General features: G+C 40.7%; 2 protein-coding genes across 2 annotated transcripts in view; one reads left to right on the top strand and one right to left on the bottom strand.

Annotated features, from left to right (window-relative positions):
- The first annotated feature begins 4,036 nt into the window (after positions 1-4,036).
- Positions 4,037-13,363, top strand: LOC137969821 (uncharacterized). The gene is made up of 2 exons (XM_068816193.1): positions 4,037-4,300; positions 8,328-13,363. The coding sequence occupies exon 2, from the start codon at positions 8,352-8,354 to the stop codon at positions 11,454-11,456; it is 3,105 nt and encodes a 1,034-aa protein (XP_068672294.1). The 5' UTR covers positions 4,037-4,300; positions 8,328-8,351; the 3' UTR covers positions 11,457-13,363.
- A 1,089-nt stretch (positions 13,364-14,452) lies between these two features.
- LOC137969823 (transmembrane protein 184B-like) overlaps positions 14,453-22,868 on the bottom strand; it is a 10,430-nt gene continuing 2,014 nt past the window's right edge. The window contains exons 3-7 of the mRNA XM_068816195.1: positions 22,341-22,431; positions 21,496-21,571; positions 21,011-21,102; positions 19,662-19,831; positions 14,453-18,393 (exon numbers count right to left, since the gene is read on the bottom strand). Coding sequence (XP_068672296.1) covers positions 17,882-18,393; positions 19,662-19,831; positions 21,011-21,102; positions 21,496-21,571; positions 22,341-22,431 — 941 coding nt within the window. The 3' untranslated portion in view covers positions 14,453-17,881. The remainder of the gene's footprint in view (positions 18,394-19,661; positions 19,832-21,010; positions 21,103-21,495; positions 21,572-22,340; positions 22,432-22,868) is intronic.

Here is a 22,868-nt window from a genome sequence, read left to right as displayed (position 1 = left end):
TAGAGACATAAATCTAGGAGTAATCATAGATTATGAAGTATGTTCGTTGGGAGAACTAATCTCTAGGCGAGCCGAGATGCCATGAAGACGATACATTTATGCAGATTTATGAAAAGAACGTCTATCGAAAGTATTAGTACCGGTACGGTGAGGCCTGTGGAATGTGACTAAAAAATGAAAAGTTTGGAGGAAAGAGGTGATGAAATCTGGATTTTGGTGAACTTTTCTGAAAGATTATTACTAAGTAAATCAGCGTATCACGAGGAATGCCATCGTCAATTGCAGATATGAGGTATCAATGCACGTATGACGTAATCAAAAAGCAGACGAACGAGAAAAACGAAACCTTGCCAAAGCTCACTCTATGCACAGGACACCCAAGATTAGAAATTGCGTTCTGCTAGTCGAACGCAATTACGGCGATCAATTTGATCATCCTTCGTACAACGTTGCATTAATGTACACGATCGTCTACGTTTGCTTGAACGTTGTTAGACTGAACATACCGTTTTCGTGAAACGGCAGAAGGAAAAAGGCAGCTTGCTGATGATCTCAAAAGCTGCAGCTGACAGACAGAAAATCTGCTAAAATCAAACTTTACCAAGCAAGAGACTACAGGGAGCCCAAACCTACCTAGCCTACACCTCCGAAGACTTTTTAGCCGATTTATCTTCTCAATGTCTTCTAACGTTTTTACAGTAATCGTAGTGTTCAGTTACGGTCTGTGCTCTCGTTGTTTGTACTGTTTAAGTGACTTATGCTCAAGAGTTCCCGAGTTAGAATACCGCTGTAAGGAGTTCATGAAAACGAGCTGTTCGAAATGAGGGAGTTGGCCCTTTACTTAGGAAAAAATCGAGAAAAGGGGCTACTTCCGCTTCCCTAAGGGAAGGCAGAGTTCACAGGCATGAATCCTTGAGATTCAAAAGACTCTTTTGATATTTTCCCTTGAGCCGGAGTCTGTCCTTCGGTAACTTTCCGAGACCCTCCGACAACAGACACGCTCGATCTTTAAACAGGAATCATAGTCGGCGTCTACAATCTTGGGCAGATTAAATGGAACATTGAGACCACCCCTCCCCCCAAAATCAATTATGGGAAAATGGCGCGTTTTTTGCCTTCACGTGGCTTCATCCTTGATTAAGGGGGAAGGGGGCATTTCTGTTCCATTTTATTCTGTCCAAGATTGTAGTATCGAACGCAACACACTTGGTTTGCCGGGGGGGGGGGGGGTGGAATTCGCATAAGAAGGGGTGGGGATGTTCGTCGGGAATTTGGAATTAAACCCCTATAGGAGACCAATCTGGGCTTCTCCCAGGAATGGTTGACCCCTAAAAGAGACCATACTTAAAACATATTAAACAAATATTTCTTTATTATTTTTATTTGAAACCCTAAACGAGACCTTTACGGCTATATATGGGCTCCTACGATGAGACCAAAAACCGAAATGGACCTCTTCTGCTTATACGTTTTGATTTGTTTTCCCGTTCTAGACTAAGTGATTTTCCCAAGGGAATTTTCCTTTTTTGAATTCATACATAAGCACGTGTAGGCTTAACTACATAATTCCGGATTTTTTGGGGGAATTTTAGACATCAAAAATGAATTTTTGAAACTTTCGGGAATTTAAATTTTTTTTTGACAATTTCGAGAATTTTAGAGCAATTTGAACTTTCACCTGACATGTTGGAAACTTTTCACAGGAAAAAAACGTTGACAAAACGTGTCTTTTTGTATTCCAACCTACCAGGAGAGGGATCGGTCCGTTCATATCCATTCCTTATCAGTGGTTATTCACCAAAAGGGGTCCTACAGTGCATCTAAGCAGCGTTTTCTCACCGTAGTTTCGGAATCTGGATCTTTGCTTGATAGCAAATATGGCAGACTTTGCCCTATAAGAAACGAAATTTATAAGAATTTTCGGGAGTTTTAGAGAGTTTTTTGAGAATTTTAGACATTTCTAAAAGGATTTTAGAGCTTTTGTTCGGGAAATTCCAGAAATAATTTTTAGACAATTTTTCGGGAATTATGTAGCTAAGCCTAAGCGCGTGCATAAGAAGGCATTTGAAAGAAACTTTTCCCCAGAGTAACATCACTTGGTCTAAAACGACGAGCATCTCCCCACCTCTTTTATCTTTTATATGCAATTCCCCCCTCCCCCCCTTCCCCTCCGGGTTGGTCCGTAATGACCGGCAGCCGGTCAAGGTTTTGAACACTTCTTTTAAGTCATTAAAATGACCGCCAGGCAGATAATTTTTAAATGGAAATAGCCGCCACGAACTTCCCGTGTGGTAGGAAATTACCACTAGACAAGCGACACACTGATAAAGGTGCTTACCACTGCTTATCAGCTTTTATCGGGCTTTTAATTTGAAATCGTTGCTTAGACTTAAGTTCTGCTGTAAATACAATGTCAAAACAACGCTGTTTATCAGGCGCTATTTTAAATAGGTGCCTAAACCATGCCGTTTATTCTGTATTTTGTAATCTTGACCGCCTTCCGGCCATTTAGGCACTTCGAATTGACAAAAGCCATTTCCCTGCCTGATGAGCACCCTGTGTCACGCACACTTAACTGCGTGACAGTAATAAATGGTTAACTATTGGGATTTGGCTGTGCTAGGTATCTAGAGAGAAAACCCTGAAAAAGTAGATGGCCAGGAGAGGTTTAATATACCTTATTATATACTCAACAAAATATCATGTTTCTGATTGGTGAATGACGAATGAATAAATAGGTTATAGAGTGCAAAAAAAAGTAAAGGAGTACAATATGGAAGTTGCTGTGGAAACACAACGTTGTGGCGATTTTGTTCATTACTCATGCGCTCCTGGTTCTTCCTAAACTTGGCCTTCGCCAGGTAATCTTTGTGTTATTTCGTGACATGGCTTGCAACGCTTGCGTGACACATATAAACGTCACTGCCAGAAAACAATAAGGTATATAAATAAACCGTGATAACATATCTTCTCTCGGAATGATCATACCGAAAAAAAAGGGTTTTTTTCTGTTTTCTGACAACTGCTTAAAACTCGTTTTCTCTTACAAAAGACACAAGGCAAAAGGGAGGTTATTAAATTAATATCTATAAATTGGATAACTTCTGGGAGATTTTCAGATCAAATGCTTCTATTTGGGGGCAGATAAACATAATAGTTTTAAAAAAATCGTCTTAAAACTTCATCGAAAACAAAAGGTGTTATAAAACCATTTCCGGTACGAGAACAATGCCTTTGTCCGCCTTCTTCTATTGGGTCAGGCAATTGATAAAACATCGCCAGTCGCCGCTTTTATGGATTTGAGCAGAACCCAGTTCTTTCAAATTGAATTACCATTATCATACAATTTTGTGTTGTATACAAAACACCCTTATATCCAAATGTAAGTGTTCTCTATTGCGTGTCACCTACTAAAATATTAATCGCTTAAATGGCTCTTCGGAATTCCTAGCGTCTATTTGTCCCTTTTTGTTTTCCTAGGATATGTCAATCCTACTTTCATTTCCTTGGTCACCAAAGTGTTTCTTTTCGAGAAAGTAAAATCCTTTCCGGCTTGCAGTTAAGTACTGGGAAATATTCTTGGAAACAAGAGGACCTTAATTTGCAGATTATTCTCGAAGCAGCTCCTGTAGGCGAACGCTAGCTAATGGAACAATGTTTGCCTTGCCAAATTGAGTGTGCTCTGCCAAGTTGTGAAGAGGGGCAACAGAAGTGTCCCAAGGGCCTGCAAATTTGTAAACACACAATTATCACCGAAAATCGATGTGCTCAGCGATTCTGCATTGAGTGCTTAAAACAAGTCAAAATACGGTACATCCCACTTGCACTCGTTCAGTCACACGCTGTCGCGTGTAGATCAGCAAGCTTTCTGGAGATTTTACAACGGAAATGCCAAATTGAGTGGATTTCCCGCGAAGTTCGTTCGTCAGCTCATCAAGCTGCGATAGCCAATTAAAAGGCTCCGTTCCCACGCCTTGTCAGCTTTGATTGACCAATAGAAAACCTATTCAAACAATTGTTGATTGTCTTTTCAACTGTCAACCGAACGGTGAGTGCTTACACTGGACGGACTCACAGTACATCGGCTAGTTTTTGAGTTGATTCTTCCTGAGCGACGTCTCTGAGATCGCAGTGCTGTGGCAGCCAAAACAGCTTAGTTTGTTTTGACATCTGTTAACCAAACCAAGACCTCATTTATATCTCTTTCTCTCCTACATCATCTGCTACAGCCTGGTGTATTGGCACTGGAAAAGCCCGCATTTTTCCCGCGTTCGAAGAACTGTGATAATTTTATCAGCCGGTGAGTCACTTACACCAAACTGATCATTTGATTATTTTATGTTTGTGTTTATCTAACTAAGAATCTTTAAGCTATCTCAGCAATACAACTATATTTTTACCTGTTAATGGCCTGTTTACCGTTTAGATATGATATTATTCACAATTGTTGCCCCAAATAAAAACCTTTAAGGGCGTACTGATCTGACATTACAAATTGTTTTATTTATTAGTATGTGCCGATCTAAGAAGGTGGAAAAATGTGAAACCCTCGATCACTCCGGAAAACTGACCACATGCTCTTGTCATTGTTTATGTTCTCGAACACAGGCTATTCTTATAAAGTACTTTCGATGTATAATGTAGATACAGGTAAACTGTCAACCGTCGACGATTTGACTTATTTTGTCTCGGAGTGTTCTTATTGAAAGTTTATTCAACCCTATTTTTTGGTTCCTACCCTAATTCCTGTCAATTCTTTGTTTCAAATGAGCGAAAGAAACGCTGAGTGTTCTTATAAGCACCACAAAAGTACAGTAGCGTTCTAGCTTCAGGGTGTGTGCGAATAAATTGTAGACTCGGTTTTTTACTGAATGTACGACTTAATTCGTGCACTTCCGGTGAAAGGCTGCAAAGGTCGCAACGATTTCTATTGTCCGAGATATAAATTGACCACATCCGCGCATTTGCCTTAAGGTCCTGATTTGCTCATGATGATGATGAATTTTCCATCAGATGTTTTTGAGGACCACCCAAAATTACAGCATTTTTGATCAGGAAAATCGTTGGAGTTTTGTTTTTCGCTTTTTACTGGGTTTGGTGGTTACCTTGCGTCTCGAAAATTGCTTCGAATGCTGTCGAACTTTATTTTCGTCCCTGTGAGGCCCTCGTGTCTATTTCTTTGTTCAGGAATTTTGCTAATCCTCCTGTATCATTACGAGGCTGTAATCTCTAATTCTCTATCCCTCGTTTTAAAGCGTGCCGAGAATCCAGTCACTGATCCTATTTAACGTGAAGAAACCCGGGTCTAGACATATTAAAAGTTATCACAAGCGTAACATGGCGACAAACTGTCAACACGCTTAGCATTGAACCCCATTCAGACTTCTAAAGCGATTGTAACCAGGACTTAACAGTGAAAGAAAAACAAGGTGTTTCAACCCAGAAAAGCTCAAATATCTTAACATTTTCTAATTATTTGGCCGAGCGGCGTTTTCTGTCTTCTTGTATTGCAGGCTAAATTTTTAAAATACTTACATCATGACACGAAACCCATACTTGAGGACTGCCATTTGAATTATCAAATTTCAGGATAGCAATGACCTTTTTCCCCATTTCAATATCGTCAATGACTCAGTTTCTTCAGGGTTTTTTTTATTGTTTTAGCTTCTTTAAACTTTTGTTGTGAATCAGTATATGTAACAATTTCAAGAAATTGAGTTGTTTATTGCAAGGAAATGAAGTTTTCGTCACCAAGTTTAAATAGTGATTTGGTGCAATTGCAAGAATTTTGAACTGTAGAGTATAGGAAAAGTATCGGTGTGCCTTTTTTTCTTGGTTTAAAATAATTGGTATTTTGGTAGTACTCAGGATTATTATTACAGTGAAGCCGCTTAGTAGTCTTTTAAAATCACATGTATAATCCTAATATAATTCTGACTTTTGTTTTTAATGTAAATGAACAATGAAGTTGAACCCTTTTTATAATTGGAACAGAATATTTTTAAGTCTTTAATAATTTCTGTATTAGTTGACTGATTTTCAATAAATTATTATTATTATTATTATTATTATTATTATTATTATTATTATTATTATTATTATTATTATTGTTATTATTATCAGTCGTTTTGGTCTCTTTCCCAATGTTTACAATTGTCTGACAAGTTGTCATCCTAGTAACAATGCATAACCTCCAAATACAAACAGATATTTTGTGTGAAAGACGGTGCAGGAGATAACTGAACAAAGATAAGTTATGGAATCCTATCTGATTTAAACTAGCAATTTGTAAAGAAAACGTTTGAAATGAAAGTGGGCTGGCCTTATGGATAAGGGGTTTTTTTTACTTTTGAATTACTTGTTAGGCTCACCCTGACTTTTTCAGACAGTAAACTGTACTATCTGGAACACACGGGCTGAGACAGTACTTCTTCAAAGTGGCTATTCGTATGGGACCCGTACACCAACCTATTCATACAGGAGTCTTCTTAGAATTGATTAGAATGATTATTACAGGTTCATTAACACTCGGAAAGTCTTACCTCGTCTTTAATTCTTTTATATGCAGTTCAGAAATCAAACAACCGCATTGACGCCCGTTTAATTCCACGAAATACCTCCTTCATTCGAATGTGACCGGCCATCTCAGTGACCTGCCTTATGTTTCTCGCATTCAAGTCTAAGCACTCATTTTAAAAGGGTTACCTTTCAATTACTGCGTGACTATGTCCTTCAAGGTTAGGGTTAGAACCTCTAATCATTCTAAGAAAATTGCCGTTTGGATAGCAAATGGGGAGCTTTAGCAACAACGACGGGAACAGTAACGAGAACCTCATCTCAAAACATAAATTCGTGTTATTGCAATCACTTCGCGACTACTCCAAGCTTTTTAATGAGACAAAAGTGTGGCAGTCCCTCTGGAATGAAACCGTTATGAGTGGCGCTTAATTTTGGGGATATAATGAAAATTTATCTCCCAGTGCCGACGTTCTCCATAAAACCTCAAATTTGGCAATTTCACGTTGTTGTTTTGCTGACGACGGCAAAGAAATGGACAAAAATGAAAAATGCACGTGCAGAGCGCGCAAAGCTTTTGTTTTTGCCCTCTAAATATGCAAATTTGTGACGTTCTCGTTGCCGTCGCCGTTGTCTTTGCTAAAGCTCCCTAATATAGGTCGGTGTACGGGTCCCAGCCTACGAAAAGCCACTGCCAAAATAGGCATGTACTAAACCCCGAAACGCCCGCCTAAATACAAAAAAAAAAGCCCGAAACGCCGAAACGAAACCACCGGAACCGCCGAAACCATCGAAACGCTGGAACGTCGAAATGCTGAACATCGAAATAGACTCATATTAAACACCACCGAAACTCGACTTCCGGGTTGATTGTCGCTTCGTGTTTCAGTTGTTCTGTATTTACAATCCTTGCAGATTCCATCAGCTCATACAAAGAGTGAAACCAAAAAATTATTTTAATGTCACGCATGTGAAGTGTCTGCCTATCAACACACAAAGACCAAACGTAACAGCGCTTTCGCGCACCGATGGCTCAGATCAGCAACGGGCTGTGACGCGGGAGGTCGCGGGTTCAAAGCCCGGCCTGATCAATACTCAGGATCTTAGAATTACTGATGAGAAAGTGCTGTCTTTGTAATTTCATCTGCAAACGGTTAAACTTTCAAGTCTTCTTGGATAAGGACTACAAACCGTAGACCCCGTCTCACAAATATCTTTCAGTATGTTCATAAGTTCCCTGTGGTACGTTAAAGAACCCACACACTGTTCGATAAGAGTAGGGGATGTAGTCCCTGGTGTTGTGGCTGTCATGTTCTCTCCAGCAGAAGTGGCCGGCTTGGCGGTGATGTTTCTAAAAACGCTTGTGGTGTATGAGGTCACCTTAGCAGAAACAGCCATAAGTCAAAAAGGGACTTTGCCGAGTGCTGGAATATGTAGACGTAAACGTCCCCGAAGGCTTTCAGATCAGATTCCTGAAAATGCGTAAAAACGACGTTGAAAACAGTGCCAAGACCAAGGTAACAAGCAAAAATACAAGACGACAAAGTTATAATGAAAGAATGTTAACGCGTTTTTAAATTATTGTATTATCGCCACGTATTTGCATTTCGAAGAGGTAGTTTATGGTGGAAACTGAATTTGTGGATGTTTCGCTGGTTTCGTTTCGATGTTTCGGGTTTTAGTACATGTCCTAAAATATCCATTGTTTTGTTTGCTTACTGTTGGGGCACCATTAGACCTTGAGAAAATCTCTTTATGAACTTAATACAACAAAGTAAACCAACTTGATCGGACATACTGGTTATTTTCAGCATGAGAGAATTCTGCCGAAGATTATGACTGCTCCACCGGACAGCATTGGACTGGCGTTGTCATTCATTGCATCGGGCAATCAAGAGCTCCGAAAGCAGCGCTCGGAAGAAGCTGTTATCCAGTTTTGTAAAGGATATGCTTTAGAACCTGGCCTTATCAAAGATCACCTGGTCACCTTGTCGCAGAACCACTTGCAAAGCGTAATCTGTACGCTGGAGGACTGGTGCGTGTGTTATAGCGCGGAATCAGCACTCTTCTTGCTCAATTCTGGAGTGACCGTAGCCATCGAACAAATTTGTGACCTGGTTACATCGCCAGGTCTTCGCCCGGACAGTCGCGTGGCCTGGACTACAAAACTCAGAACGCAAATGAGAAACAAATGCTATCTTGAGGCTGTTAAAACATGCTGTGACGCTTTGAGAATTTTCGCTAACCACGGTGATACGGTTGTTTTCCTTGTGGAACGTGCCATGGCATATTTATTGCTAAGAGACAAGAGTAGCGCTGTGAAGGACTTAACGGATGCTTGTGACAAGGAATTTGAAGCTGCCGTAGAATGCATAAAAGAAACTGCAACTAAGATGATGCCTGTTGTATTAGAAGCGCTTTACGAAGTTATAGCCACTCTAGCGCAAAAGTCGGGCATTTATAGTATGGATGAGCGATTGTACTTAGTCAAGATCGATCGCATTGTCGTCAAATTGAATCCCACCGATTCAGCCACCCTTGAGGATTGCGCAAGTCACATGATCAAACTAAATCAGTTTAAAGAAGCGTGCACGCTGTTGTCAGACGGAATAGATTATTTGACCTGTGCCGGGAATAGGAAAGGAGAAGCTTTGGAGCTGTTTCTTCACCGAGCTCAATGTCACTTGGCTCTTCACCAAACGGAACTTGCAGTCAATGATTATCTCAGTGCTGTATCCATTGACGATGACATCACGCGCATCACCATACTAGCTTTACCCTCTCAGCTACAGGATGCCATAGCCTCACTTTCAAAGAAAATTGCATCCGATTTACTTACGCACTATCGCCTCAAAACGAAGCTGAGCAGCACTTGCTCAGTTGATTCTAAGATCACCGCCGACAGCCTCCTAAGGGCTGCGCAAATATACCGACTTGTGTACCTTTTGGACGGGAATAATGTGGATGCCTTGATCAACGCTGCGGAGTGCTTGAGACTTAAAGATAATGACACTGAAGCTATCAAGACCCTTGACCTAGTCCTCGAGATGCGTCCAACGTGCTCCAAGGCTTACTATACGCGCGCATTTTGTTACATGAAAACCGCTGACATGACCAACGCGCTCGCTGACTTTTCCACAACCCTAAATCTTCAGCCCAACTATGTGCAAGCGTTTTGTGGTCGCGCGTATGTTTGGCTCATGAATGGGCAACTGGAAAAAGGTGCAAAAGATCTGATAAGTGCAAGCGAGATATCCATAGCTGCCACCGTGACTTGGATCACAGAGCTGTCAGAATACAGACAGGAAACACTAAAGAACCAGTTGAAAGAATACCTTCTATTGACTTCAAAGAAACGGCAGGGTTGCGCGGACTCTCGCGTGGATACCTCGCTCATTCATTTGGGCGACGTCTTAACTCGAGCGTTTTCCACGGACTTTGAGTGTCATCTCGTGTTTGTGGAGATATTGCAGTCGCTATGCAAAGTAGACGAAGCTCAAGCAATTCTCGTTCGATTGATAAAACACAACCCCGACGACTACCTCGCAACACTTCACTTAGCAGCGTTGAAAATGAGAAGAAACAAAATGGCTGACGCGCTGGAAGACATTTGTGCACTTCTTAAAACCATTGGGGAAGAGACGCTTATGAGCTCTATGTTGAGATTAAGTGCGGGTGATCGCGCGCGCTTAACACGAGAGGCCCACTGCGAGGGTGTTCAGAGGCTCAATGCCTGTTCTGGGGATCCATTCGCAGAGTCGTATTTCTCGGTGGCAATCGCCGCCTCTCCAAACAAAGCTTGTGAATCATATGCGTGGCGAGCAAATTTAAGAATTCAGAAAGGAGAAATTGACCTGGCTATCAATGATTTAACTTTCGTTTTGAACCAGAAACCGAACTTTGTAAAAGCCTTATGTCAAAGAGGATTACTGCTGACTCAGAAGGAAAACCTGAAGGCTAGTTACCAAGACTTGCTCCATGCTCTCCTTCTTAATAGCCAAGCGCTTAAGAATTTTATTTTTTCACTCCAGGAAAGTCCCAAACAGCTTCTTCTTGCTTCCCTAGAAAACTGTGCTCAGCTACTATTTTCTCACTATCTGTCTCGTGGTTTCCGTTCCAAATGTATTCCAAAACTCTGTCACTTGTTGGTTGAAGTAAACGCGGAGAAGTTGTCGTATCACTGCATGTACGCCGATGGTCTGATCATCTTCGAAGATTACCGAAGTGCTGTCGAAGAGCTCGACATTGCTGAATCCCTCTGTCCCGAAGATGTTACGGTTCTTAGCCGAAGTGGACTAGTTCATGTAAAGCTCGGCGAAATTGAACTTTCTGCGGCAAAATTTCAAAGGGCGGCTCAACTTGATTTCGAAGCTGTGAAGTTTGCACTTAATACCTTGAACGAATACCAAAAGGAAAGTCTGGTCACAGAATCGCTGATGAGAGCTAATGAACTCACGAAACTGAACGAGAACAAGGATGCGCTTGGATTTTTCACTCTCGCGGTAGCTGCCTCTAATGGTAAACAGCTCGAGATTTTGCGGATGCGTTCCAAGTGTTTTGAACGCCTTGGGCGTTATCAGGACGCTGTCGATGACATGTCGAGCGTTATCACTTTCGGGACACCTGTTGTTGGCGACCTAATCACGCGCGCAAACTTTCACTTACTTAATGACAATTTTAAGGGTGCATCCTTGGACTTTTCTGTTGCTATGGATACTCAAGAACTAACGGCAGTGACTCTTTTGTCCTCTTATCCCGGTAAAGAAGCTGCTGTGAGAGCGTTTCTCAAGGCTGTGACCACAGATTTGAACCGCAAGGACTTTGAAAGCGGAGTTACAATTTGCACCTACGGTCTGAAACTAGACCCTAACAATGTTGAGTTAAAAAACCTAAAGCGCAAGTGTGAGCTAGGTGTAAACAACAAATGCTTTATTCAGTGAGTGGGTTGTTATTAGGCAGTCGCTGTAAGACGAGGAATTCGCTTCCTCACGGAAACCCCACGACTAAGGATCGATTTTCCGGTTTGATTCTGTCTTCGGTGATATAGCCGAACTTCATATATCGAACAAGGAAATTTGCAATTGGCTTTCCCCGTAAAACAATCACAGAGGGAGATTTCTAAACTTGTCAGGGCGCGGGATAGGCTCGATCTCGGAAAAATTTAGTCCTGTATCAGTGAGCATGTGCATTTTCAGGCGCGTCACGCAATCTCTCAAGCAAAAAAAGATTGCATGACAAGCCTAAGTAGCATTTTGGGCATACTATGGGGCTGTTATTGTAATGATAAATTTGTATTATAATTTTGATAATTAAGGTTTAGTATTTAGTGACATACTCGATGCTCAGAATTAATGTTGGCATCATTATAGCCTGCGCCGCTGGCGGGTTTGGTGAATTGTAGAAGTTTCTTTCCACCGTGGTTAACTTTCGAGTGAAAACAAGTAATAAACGAGCAGCAATGTTTTGTCGGCCACGGCTACGGCTACGCCTCCTGTTTTTATACCCGATATAACACGTACTAAGAGTTTTTTGAACGGCTTCAAAAACATTCCACAAAAAGCGTGCCCTTCTGGACTCAGAACAATGGTTCAAATTGTAAGAGGAGAATACTAACGAAGAATGTTATATCAGGATATAACGCTCATGCGCGTGACGTTTCATCGATGTTTGGATGGGCTATTGGGCTCATAAATTATTAACGAGTTTTTGAAGCTTCGCTTGCTCTTTTGACTTAAGTCCAGGTTTCCGCGCGGCCATTACATTCAAACAATCACTCGAGTCAACTCCGGTGGAAAAAAGCGTCAAAAATTCACCACTGAACCGCCTGCTACGCAGGCTAGCATCACTAGGGAGCTAAATGATGGGCAACGAAATTGGTAATGGCAGAAAGAAGGAAATGGTCACAAAATAAGATTATCATTGGTTAAAAGAGGAAAAGTAATCGCGCTGCTAATGCGTCACAAATTTTAGCGCATATTTTTTCGGAATTCTGCACAACAACGACGTGAAATCACGTGAGTGTATATGCATGCTATATTTTTACTGTGGAACCGCTCGTACCTAATTTGGGCCCCGACCACAAGTATCGGGATATTTTTTAATCCGCAAATTTTTCTTTCCGGATTCGCCTTCCGTCCACACTGATCCGGCGAATTCGCCGGCGAATCCGGAACTTTTTGAATACGCTCTCCAGAGTGGATGTTTTTTAATCCGCTATGAATCCGGAACCGTGTGGACGCTAAATCCGGAAATTTTTTTTGATCGAACCCAGTTCCTTACCATGAAATCAATTCTCAAGATGGCCTAGGGCTATATTAGGGAGCTTAAGCACGCGCATTTTTGAGAGGCGGACGGCAATCGGAAGAGAACATTTCGCGTGCCAGGACAGTGGTGTCTCCCAGATTATTATACTAATCATCTCTAATGGAGAAAAGACACTTAGCAATGTAAGTGTGGTTGTGTGAAGACAAGTTCAAAGGGAAAACAGCTCACTTCCGGTTGCCGTCCGCGTTTCAAAAACGCACTTGCTTAAACTACCTCTTTCCTTGAGGAGTCCTGAGAAACTAGAGTGAATCCGGAATTCATTTCTGATACGTGCGGGCAAAATTCGATTTGAATACGTGTGGATGGGGATATTTTTGAATCCGGAAAGAAAAGGTTGCGGATGCAGAAAATTTCGGATGCGTGTGGACAGGGCCTTATTCTCGATAATGCAAAGTTTTATTTTTAAGTGACGTTTTAATGGACGGTTGCCGTCGTAAATCTTAAAGTCCCTTTTAAGATCTATTACGGCGACGCGCTCCTTCTAGTTTGTAGCAGGTGAATAAATTGGAATAATCTGGAAAAAGTTTTGAAAAAGACTGCTGGCAAATTCCACGACGATCTCGTTGACCTCGTCCTCGTGTATTTGAAGGAACCTAAATGCGTTCTTAAGCTCCCTATGATTTCGCTTGCATTGTGTTGAGACATCTGTGGAGTTGAGCAAATGAGTAAAGTAATGTTCTGTAAAGGCCGGGACACACTAGGCGACAAGTCGCAGCGACATGTCTCTGCGACAGGTTGCTCCATGTGTACTACGTGCAAAACAAGTCGCTACGACACGACGCCTGTTCGGTGCACACGCAGTGATCTCGTATGAAGGGGAATGTGAACTAGTTTTCTAATTCAATATGGCTGACCATATGACGCTCTCTCATTGGTTCATTTATATTTTGTCGCAGCGACTTGTTGCCAGAAGTGTACAAACGATGCGACAACGCTGCTTTCGCTAATTTTGTCGCTGCGATAAGTCGCACGAATTCAAACTGGTTTGAATTCGTGCGACTGATCGCGGCGACAAAATTCTGCCGCAGCGACAATGGTTTTCATGAAATTAACCGTGTCACACAAGGCGAATTGTTGCGGCGACTTGTCCCCGCGACGTGTCACAGCAACTAATCGCCTAGTGTGTCCCGGCCTTAAGAGAACAGGACAGAGTTGGTTGAAGCATGGTTTGCGGTAAACCGTGTTGACTACTTGGACAACCTATGGGCTCTGGCCGCCAATAAGCCAGTGTCGTCCTCAAGTCCTTATGGCTCTCGTACCCCATGGAAACCAAACAGCTAAACAAGTTTCAAATCAGTAATTTTAAGTGAACTGGGTTTAGATTTGTGCCATTCACACGCGCGCGCAAAAAACGTAACTGGTTCTAAACAAGTTTAAAGTGAACTAATAATAATAATAATGGCTTTATTACAGTGTTTCCACTGAAAGGTGGCTCTTCCTCTGTAAAATTTACAACAATACTATAATAATAATAATAATAATAATAATAATAATAATAATAATAATAATAACAATAATAATAATAATAATAATGACCATAGTGATATTAATAATGTATAATATTAAGGACACTACAACAGGTAAATAATCAAGGATATAGACAAATCAAACGTGCATTTGCCCTATTTATCAGATACTTCCTCACTTGAGTTTTACAATCAATACTACGCGCAACCGAGGTAGATAAACACTTGCTTAACCAATTTCTCGTTCGTACCAACAAGCTTTTGCATTGAAGCCACGAACTGAAAAAAAACAAGGAGATTTTCAAAACAATTTATCCTTTAGTTATAAAATCGCAGCTTGAGGTAACGTAGGTCGGTTGTACTGTAGAAAAACCAATTTTCGAATTCTCACCGCTGCACTGGATCTACAGTAGCATGAAATGGGGACAAATGCGGGCAAATCTTTTCACACATAAAATAATTTGCCCGCATTAACCTCCATTTCATGCTAGATCCAGTCCAGCCGTGAGAATTCGAAAATGGTCTATTGGCCCAATCATTTTGCACTTAGTATATGAGGTTTATAGTAGGAAGTTTGAGCAAGAACAGTCGCAACGTCAAGGAAAACATGACTTAGCTCTGTCATAACTATTTCGCGATTATTCCATCTTCTTCACGGGCGAACTATCCTGTAACTGAATGGGTATGAACGGTTTTAAAGTAACGACGAAAAATGAATGGTTCATTGTCTGCCCACGTTGTCATCAAAACCTAAAATTTGGTGATTTCATGTTGCTTTGTGGAGCAAGGCAATATGTACAGCACGATTATGTATATCTAATTCTTGCTTTGTGACGTTGTCGTTGCTTCATGATCAATTCCCCATAGAGTGTTTTCACTCACGTGGTCAGTAACCTTGTTTTTCCATCGAAACAAAGGAAAACGTTCGCATGATAATAGAGCTCAATTCTCAGAGGATTAGTTGGGGAAACCAACATGGCCTCCGTGACGTCACGTGAAACACTGTTGATTGGAAAAACCTTAAATAACAATGACCACAACCAGATTTTCTGAGCCCGCGAGACTGAACACCCCCAGCAAACCATTGTTTTAACGATAACCGCTGGTCAGCAACCTGGTTCTGGTCATTGCTGTCTAAGGTCTTCCTGTTGATTGACACCGTTTTGGCCATGATTACAAGAAATGGGATGCATACCCCAAGGCAACTCAGATAAACTTTACGAATGAGTCTTAGTGTCAACTATCTTCTTTATGTTAGCGTCCGTGTTATTTTTCGTGTATGGTTCTGTTTGCTAGGGGAACAGTTTGTGACTTTTATAGCTTGTGTTGCTAGGAAACTGATATTCAAGTCGAGGCGGTAAGAGAACACTTTTTCAAAAAAGGCGTAAATCTTGTTGCTTGGATAACCCAGATGGTTGAACGTTAAACAGCTAGTGAAGAATTTTCAAAATATAGTCTTCCACTCTTCCCTCAGAAAACAGAACAAGAGTTTCTTTAAAGATAAGAATTCAAATAACAATTGCGTTCTAAATCGCAAGATTTTTACTCACTAATTCGTCATGTTTAATATATCCATCTATGCAATTCTAATATTAACACTCACACTTCGAAAAAAGATATGCTCATGAAAAGAATATTAACACGATATGCTAGAACGAATAAATATATTACAACTTAACTTAGGTTTATCAATTTAAGCGGAGGTTTTGTAAGAAATCTACACTGTGTCACGCCGAGCTTGATCTTAAAATTTTGCGTCTGCTTTATTTACATCAATGAGAAGCGAGCCAAAACCTGTCACGCGCGCAATTTCCCGCGCTGTTGTAATCAGTCCTATCAAACCGCGCTGCTTGCCTCGAAGCAATCACCGATTTTGGTTTCACGCCACTCGACTGAAAAGTGCTCTTCCCGGTTTGTTCAATAATACACTTCCTGATTCGCGGAATCTTTTCACCAACCTTAAAAATATTTGCTTGCTCACGCGTATTTTCCCGCGCTTGAACATTTTGTGTCTACATCCAGAACGAAGTTACACAGCATAAGGGTCGTGACTAGAATGGATACTCCAAAATAAGGTGAGACACTTAGTTTTGTGTTTAAAGTACCAAACGATCTTACCAAAAGTTTTACTAAGTTTAAACATAGTGTCACCAGAAAAATTTATGAACGCTAACCAGATCAGTGCCTAACCCAGCGGTCATTCTCTGCCGAAGCAGAGGGTTGTTTATCTACCAAAGCGGGTTAACACTCAGGCCCGGGTTGCTGGAAGCAAGGTTAGCGTTAACCAAGCGTTAAATACCATGGAAACCTATGGGTTTTGATACCTCTTAAACATCGCTTAGCTTAGCGCTAACCATGCTTCGAGCAACAAACGTTACACCTGCATACAGCTGTATGTGCCACGAAGTGTCTCACCTTGTGTTGGAGTATCCATTCTAGTTCAAAAATACCATAATACTCTTTGTTTGCCCTCCAAAATTCTGCATAAGCATGCATTGTTTTTATTTTCTCTTGGGACCATTGTAAGTCTCAAGAGAAACTGGAAACAATGCTTATGCAAAATTTTGGATGGCTAACAAAGAGTATTATGGTATTTTTGAAAGTGGCCAATGAGGATGTTCAAAGCAACGAGAACAGCAACTTCAACGAAATACAAACTTCCGTTATCTCAAAAACTTCGCGATAATTTTACACTGAATAGTGCAAAGCAGGCGAGGGTTGGTAGCAACGTAAAGATTTAAAATGTAACATTGACTGTTGTGTGCTGTCAAAGTAGCCTTAATTTGGCATTTCGCCGAGAACGACTTATAAAGAAATGTTCTTAAATGCCTGCCGCACGATTAGCTCCACTGTTGTCAACTCTTGGGTCTTCGTCGTCGACGCTGCTTTAACTCCCTCATACCTGATTGGCTGCATTTGCGATATTGATTGGACTGTCGTTTAAAACTAGAAAAGCCTGAACATCATTTCGTCACGTCTTCTAAAAACCTCAAGTTGGTCCGCGTTCTACGTCGTTGTTCGGGAGAGAACGGCAAGGAATGTAAAAACAAGCGAACGCAATTGTTTCCTGTCGACTGATTACAATCCCACGGGCTTAACTGCTGAATACCCCGCCACTCCAAAAGTGATCTTAAAAAGTGTGGCTACGCGGCTACGCAGTCAGTCGTTACCACTCCTCCCCCTATGTTAGTTAAGGAAAGAAGTGGCTACGCGGCTACGCAGTGGTCATTAACGAGATCTTGAGCTGAATATAGCACTCGTTTACTGATTAAGCCTAAGCGTTCGTTTCAGAAATTAGGCCTAAGAAGTCTTTAAAAATTTAAGAAATCATTTCACGGTTCGGTTAACTACGCTTTTTATTAAACGAGATCGTGTGAAGAAGGGTGGTAGTAGCCACTGCGCAGCCGCGTAGCCACTTTTTTCTTACTAACATATTCTAGGGGGAGGGGTGGTAACGGACCACTGCGTAGCCGCGTAGCCATCACTTTTCAAGATCCCTTTTGGAGTGGCGGGGTATTCAGCTGTTACTCATGGCAAGTTCTAGAAAGTATTACTTTGACAGCAACACAGCAGTGTTAAAACTCTTCATCTGATTCTATTAACGTGGTATTCGCATTACCATACTTAAAACCATGGCCATCCAACACAGTAACCTGCATGCCAGGTCTGATACTGTCTAAGTTATCCACGACAGTGCTCCTATAGGAGGTCACCTCACCACTCTCCGGTATAGCTGCCCTCTCCTCGTCAAAAACCGTCTCTTCGTTGACTCTGAGATTCTGTGCATTTTCGTAATGCTGATACGATCTGGAAAAGTTATGTATTGCATCGTCCACAATGTCTTTCGGATTAATGGTTTGTCTAAGGTTTCTTGATATGCTTTTCAAGGCGGTTCCTTCTCCTCGCTCGTTGAGTTTCTTCTGGTGGCGGTAGATGGAGTAAGGGAAAGCGTATCTCAATGCAATGGCCGCGAAAAACATTTCGATGCAGATGACAAAATTTTGATAGCCTGCAGCTATAGTTCCCGCAGATAAGTCGTGATACGTGCGGATAGCACCGACTTTCTCCAACACTGCTAGGAGTACACCTGAGTTTTAAAGAAAAAAGATGTCAAAGACGCATGAGAAATAATTTCATACAGGAATTTGTTATCCTTTGACTCACAAATATCCAGGTTACCAGCTCATGCACTGTATGATCGCGTCAAGTGTTAGCAAGCTGATGTGTTTTTGAAACATTTTTTCGAAGTATCAAAAACGTGTAGAAAGCTCGTCTCTTTACCATCCCCAAAATCAACGCTACATCTGCATGATCCAGCACTTGGGAAAGTCTCCTTTCAAGGTATGGAAGGTATGGCTGTTTTTGCTTTCGTGCCTCGCACACCGTAAGCTTTTTTGAGGCATCACTGCCAAGCAGGTCACATTTTGATGGAAAATTCAGGCCGGACTACAACCCCAGGAACTCCATGCCCCCCTACTCTTTTCGAATAGTGTGTGAGATCTACATCTCGGCTACATCTACATCATCTACAGGTTTCAACACTCGGCAAAGTCCCTTTTTGACTTATGGCTGTTTCTGCTTAGATGGCCTCATGCACCGCAAGCCTTTTTAGAAACATCACTGCCAAGCCGGCCATTTCTGCTGGAGAGAACAGGATAGCCTCAACACCGGGGACTTCATCCCCTCCTCAGCTCCTCTTCTCGAACAGTGTGTGGGTTCTTTAACGCCAGTTGTTTCTTACAAATTAGCCCTTTTTAACTCACTCTTAGCCTGAAAATTCGAAAGATTATTTCACCTTGAACAAGGCAACAAGGACTAATTTGCAAACAAACAAAAGAACACTAAAATTGTGGCCATTTTGGAATAAGGAGTATCTTTAAAGAAAAGCAAATCAACTGTGATTTGCTTTATGACTTTCCCGCGCTTTACAACGGCTGCCAGAATGTACTTGTCCCACATTACGACTGGCTCATTTTCATTGTCAGCATCTGCTAAAAAAAAACTCAACAATTGAAACCCGCTCTAAGAGAAGAGTACCCTTCAAAAAGAGTCACCTTCGATCTTTCCCAGGAAGAGTTGATGAATGAAGAAATGGACAAATCAAAATGAGAGTATGTATGAACATACTGTAGTAAGAAAAGGGAATCATGGGTGTTCAGTAACCGTTTTACAGTAAATAAACAAATTGAGAAAAGAGAGAATGTGTGGAATGTTTGGAGAAATGTCAAACTGATTGCTTGAACGAATGGTCAACTGAATAAATAAGAATTGATCTGTCAATCAATCCATCAGATTGTGAAAAGATTGAAAGACAATGCCAGCTTATGTGTGCTTTGAGTGCTTCTTGTTTCCTACCTTGCCAGAATGACATGAAAATGACAAATTTGATGGTGAAAAACTTCAGCACAGGATAATAAGGACTGAGCATATCTCTTGTGGCCTGATAAAACAGAAACAACGCATACAGAGCCAGGGACACAGTAATGTTGTACACTATTGTGATGTAGAGATATCCACGATCGGCCCTAAAAGTGGAAAGAAAGGAAAAATGTCCAGAAAGAGAGCCAAACGTCAAAAGAAAGTCAATCCACAAATTGCCCCAATTCTCTTCACTTAAGAGAAATATAGGATATTACACGGCCACGTGGTATCTTCTAACGGCCATGTAATATTCTGTTTATTATACGTATATTAAACACCAATGAAATACTAAATCATTTCACGAAAGGCATCGAAAGGCGCGATTTTTATATGTAACTATACGACAGCGATCTTTTCACATGTGAAAATAACATGTTATCTTTACGTGTGAAAATATCATGTTTCCGCGCGAAAGTTCACTTGGTATTGCATTGGTGTTTATATAATAAAGAGTAATATTATTATATTAACCCATTGATCACTACGAATGAGACCAGGTCCAGGGGTCAATTGGTTCACTCACTGACTCCTGGAAGTGAGACAAAATAGATTTTACTCTGTCTAGAACCAAGCAATTTTACTTGCCAATGGGTTAAATTCAATTTAAAACAAATGGTAACGAGCTCTGCTGGCCAATTTGCAAGGAAACCAAAATAAAGTCTATTCCACTCACACGTAGCATGTTATTGAGGATAAAAATAAATTCTTCTCTTCAGAAAACAAAAGTGTAGATATCACATAGATGTTTCACTTGGCAGTAGAGCATCAGTACTAGCTGACACCCACAAGGAAGAAATTGTGGGCGACTCAGGGGGCAGCAAGTACTTTTCACAAAATTTAATAATATCTTGGCAATTTTCTTGTTTGAACAAAGCTTAGGATGCATTTCCAAGTATCAACAAAACCGTGAAAACAAACTAAACATACAAGACCACTTAAAGGGATGGGTTTAAATGAAAGAATATTCTTTTCAATGGTGCCTCATGGATACTCGGAAAAATTCTAGCTTCGCCTTTGCAGGAGTCAAACCTTAAGTTCAATGTCGTAACTCCAACAAGTCTCCTAGAGTTCAGTGATAAAGCATCCTTGCTAACTAGTAATCCCAAACTAGTAATCAGAAGGTCGTAGGTTGAACTCCTACAAAGGACTACTCAATTTTTTTTTTGAGTATTCACTTTAAGTCACCATCAATAAATAAAATTATGTCTAAAGCTTGCACACACCTGAAAGGCCTCAGTTGCTTCTAAAAAATGAATAACAACCACAAAAAAATAATAACCTACCGCCAGTCTCCATCAGAGTAATAACCCATCGGCTGAAGAATTAATGTGATGGCTGCCATGAGTGGTTTAATTACGCAGTATTGGAGAGTCGCCTGGATAAAAATGTACACATCACAATAATCTCCTGTTGATATATTAGGTTGCATGGCAAAAATGTAATTTAAATGTAAAAAGTGGGAATATTTTTGCATAATTATTTACAGTGGCAAGCTGGTGGCATAACATTGCATAAGTCATACATATCTCCTGCAAAGTCATAATCTTAATTATACCTGTATGTCATATTGACTTGTTAAATGAATGTATGGTATAACTTAGGTAAATGAGAATTCTGTCTCTGAACAAAATGGTCACTGACAGTAATATTATTATTACTGAGTACAACCATTCTTGCGTTATTGAAATAATTTGACCTGTAGCAGGACAAACTGTCTCAGATATAAATCTACCTGTGAAACACGATCTCTGGAAATTTCAAAACTCACCCTTTTACAGAAACGCAGGAAAACTATGGTGTGCTGGCATCCAGTGAGACAACATGTGCACCACAACCAGCTGGCTCTAAAAAATTATACACAGCAAGTCCATAAGAACATGGACAAAAATAAGTGTGGTAATTCTTCATGGAAGGGGATATAGTGTTTTACTGCTTAACCCATTAACACCTCAAATGCCCTAGGATACCCCCAGTTGGTGAGTAAAATTGTCTGGCATTAGACAGAGTAAAATCTGTTGAGTCTCCCTCCCAGGCGTCAAATGGGTTAATTAATCCTTAAACCCCTAAACTGGCCCCACTGACGAGTACAATCACCTGGCGAAAGTAAAATCTACAAGTCTAGGAGGAAAAGGGCTAATCAACTCAAAATGTCATCAACAATTGTAGCAATTGTATGCTTTGTAATACCGGTAGTTAACTTAGAGACTCTATGTCATTAAGCAAAAATTTTACTTGTAAATAGGTTTTAGATTTCTTTTAAGTTTCCCTAGCTTTTACTATTTTTAGCATTGTTATCCTAGATTATTTTATTTTTGTATCACCAATTAGTGCTATGCACTAGAGATTCTCAACACATTAAATAAAGTTTATCATCATCATCATCAACAACCATAACCTGTGAAGCAAGTTACCACAGATTGCTCTTGATAAGATCTTAATCTTATGGCCTGTGCAACCATGCAAGTGGTAAAAACAATTTGCAGTAAATGTTTACTAGGACCCCTTCTTTCCATGAATTACTCAGGCAAAAACAAGGACATCCTAACATTCTTAACTCCTTATGTACAGCACAAACTGCTACAAAGTGCAAAACCTTAACATACAAAGACTTACTTGATGGGTCGGCCTCTTATTTCACTCAGGATTGACATTTCTCCACCCAGATATTCATAACACAAACTCAAAAAGTTATAGATGACAAAGGCTGTAATAAAATAAAGACAGTTAAAAGCATTATACTTGGAAGAAGAGGCAACTGCTTTCTAATTGCCCAAGCACCCATGTAATGAATATTCCAAACGTTATTCCTTTTCCAGATAAAGGAAGGGAAACTGTGATATTTTTACAAGCATTAAGGATTTTGCACCCAGGATCTGCAGGTAGACCTGAGTACAAATGCTTTACTGATTTGGGAGACTGTAAAATAAATCTAATCAAAATTCACAAATCAAATGATGGTTTTTGGTGAGAGGGAAAACTAGAGCAGTCCCAGATAATATTACCTCTCAGAGCAGAGTGGAGTACTAACAAACTCAACCCAGAAATGACATTGAGTCTAGGAATCAATCCAGACTGGCGCTCTCACTAAGCGCATCAACCCGACTCCCCAAACATTTTATTTAAAGATTACAAGTAGTGAGG

Source organism: Montipora foliosa, chromosome 9, assembly GCF_036669935.1.
Source record: "Montipora foliosa isolate CH-2021 chromosome 9, ASM3666993v2, whole genome shotgun sequence".
Lineage (NCBI taxonomy): Eukaryota > Metazoa > Cnidaria > Anthozoa > Scleractinia > Acroporidae > Montipora > Montipora foliosa.
The sequence above is the reverse complement of the archived record's forward strand: the minus strand, read 5'-3'. Positions and strand labels throughout refer to the sequence as shown.

Excerpts from the sequence above, each read along its gene's own strand:
- LOC137969821 (XM_068816193.1), top strand. The coding sequence starts at position 8,352 with ATGACTGCTCCACCGGACAGCATTGGACTGGCGTTGTCATTCATTGCA.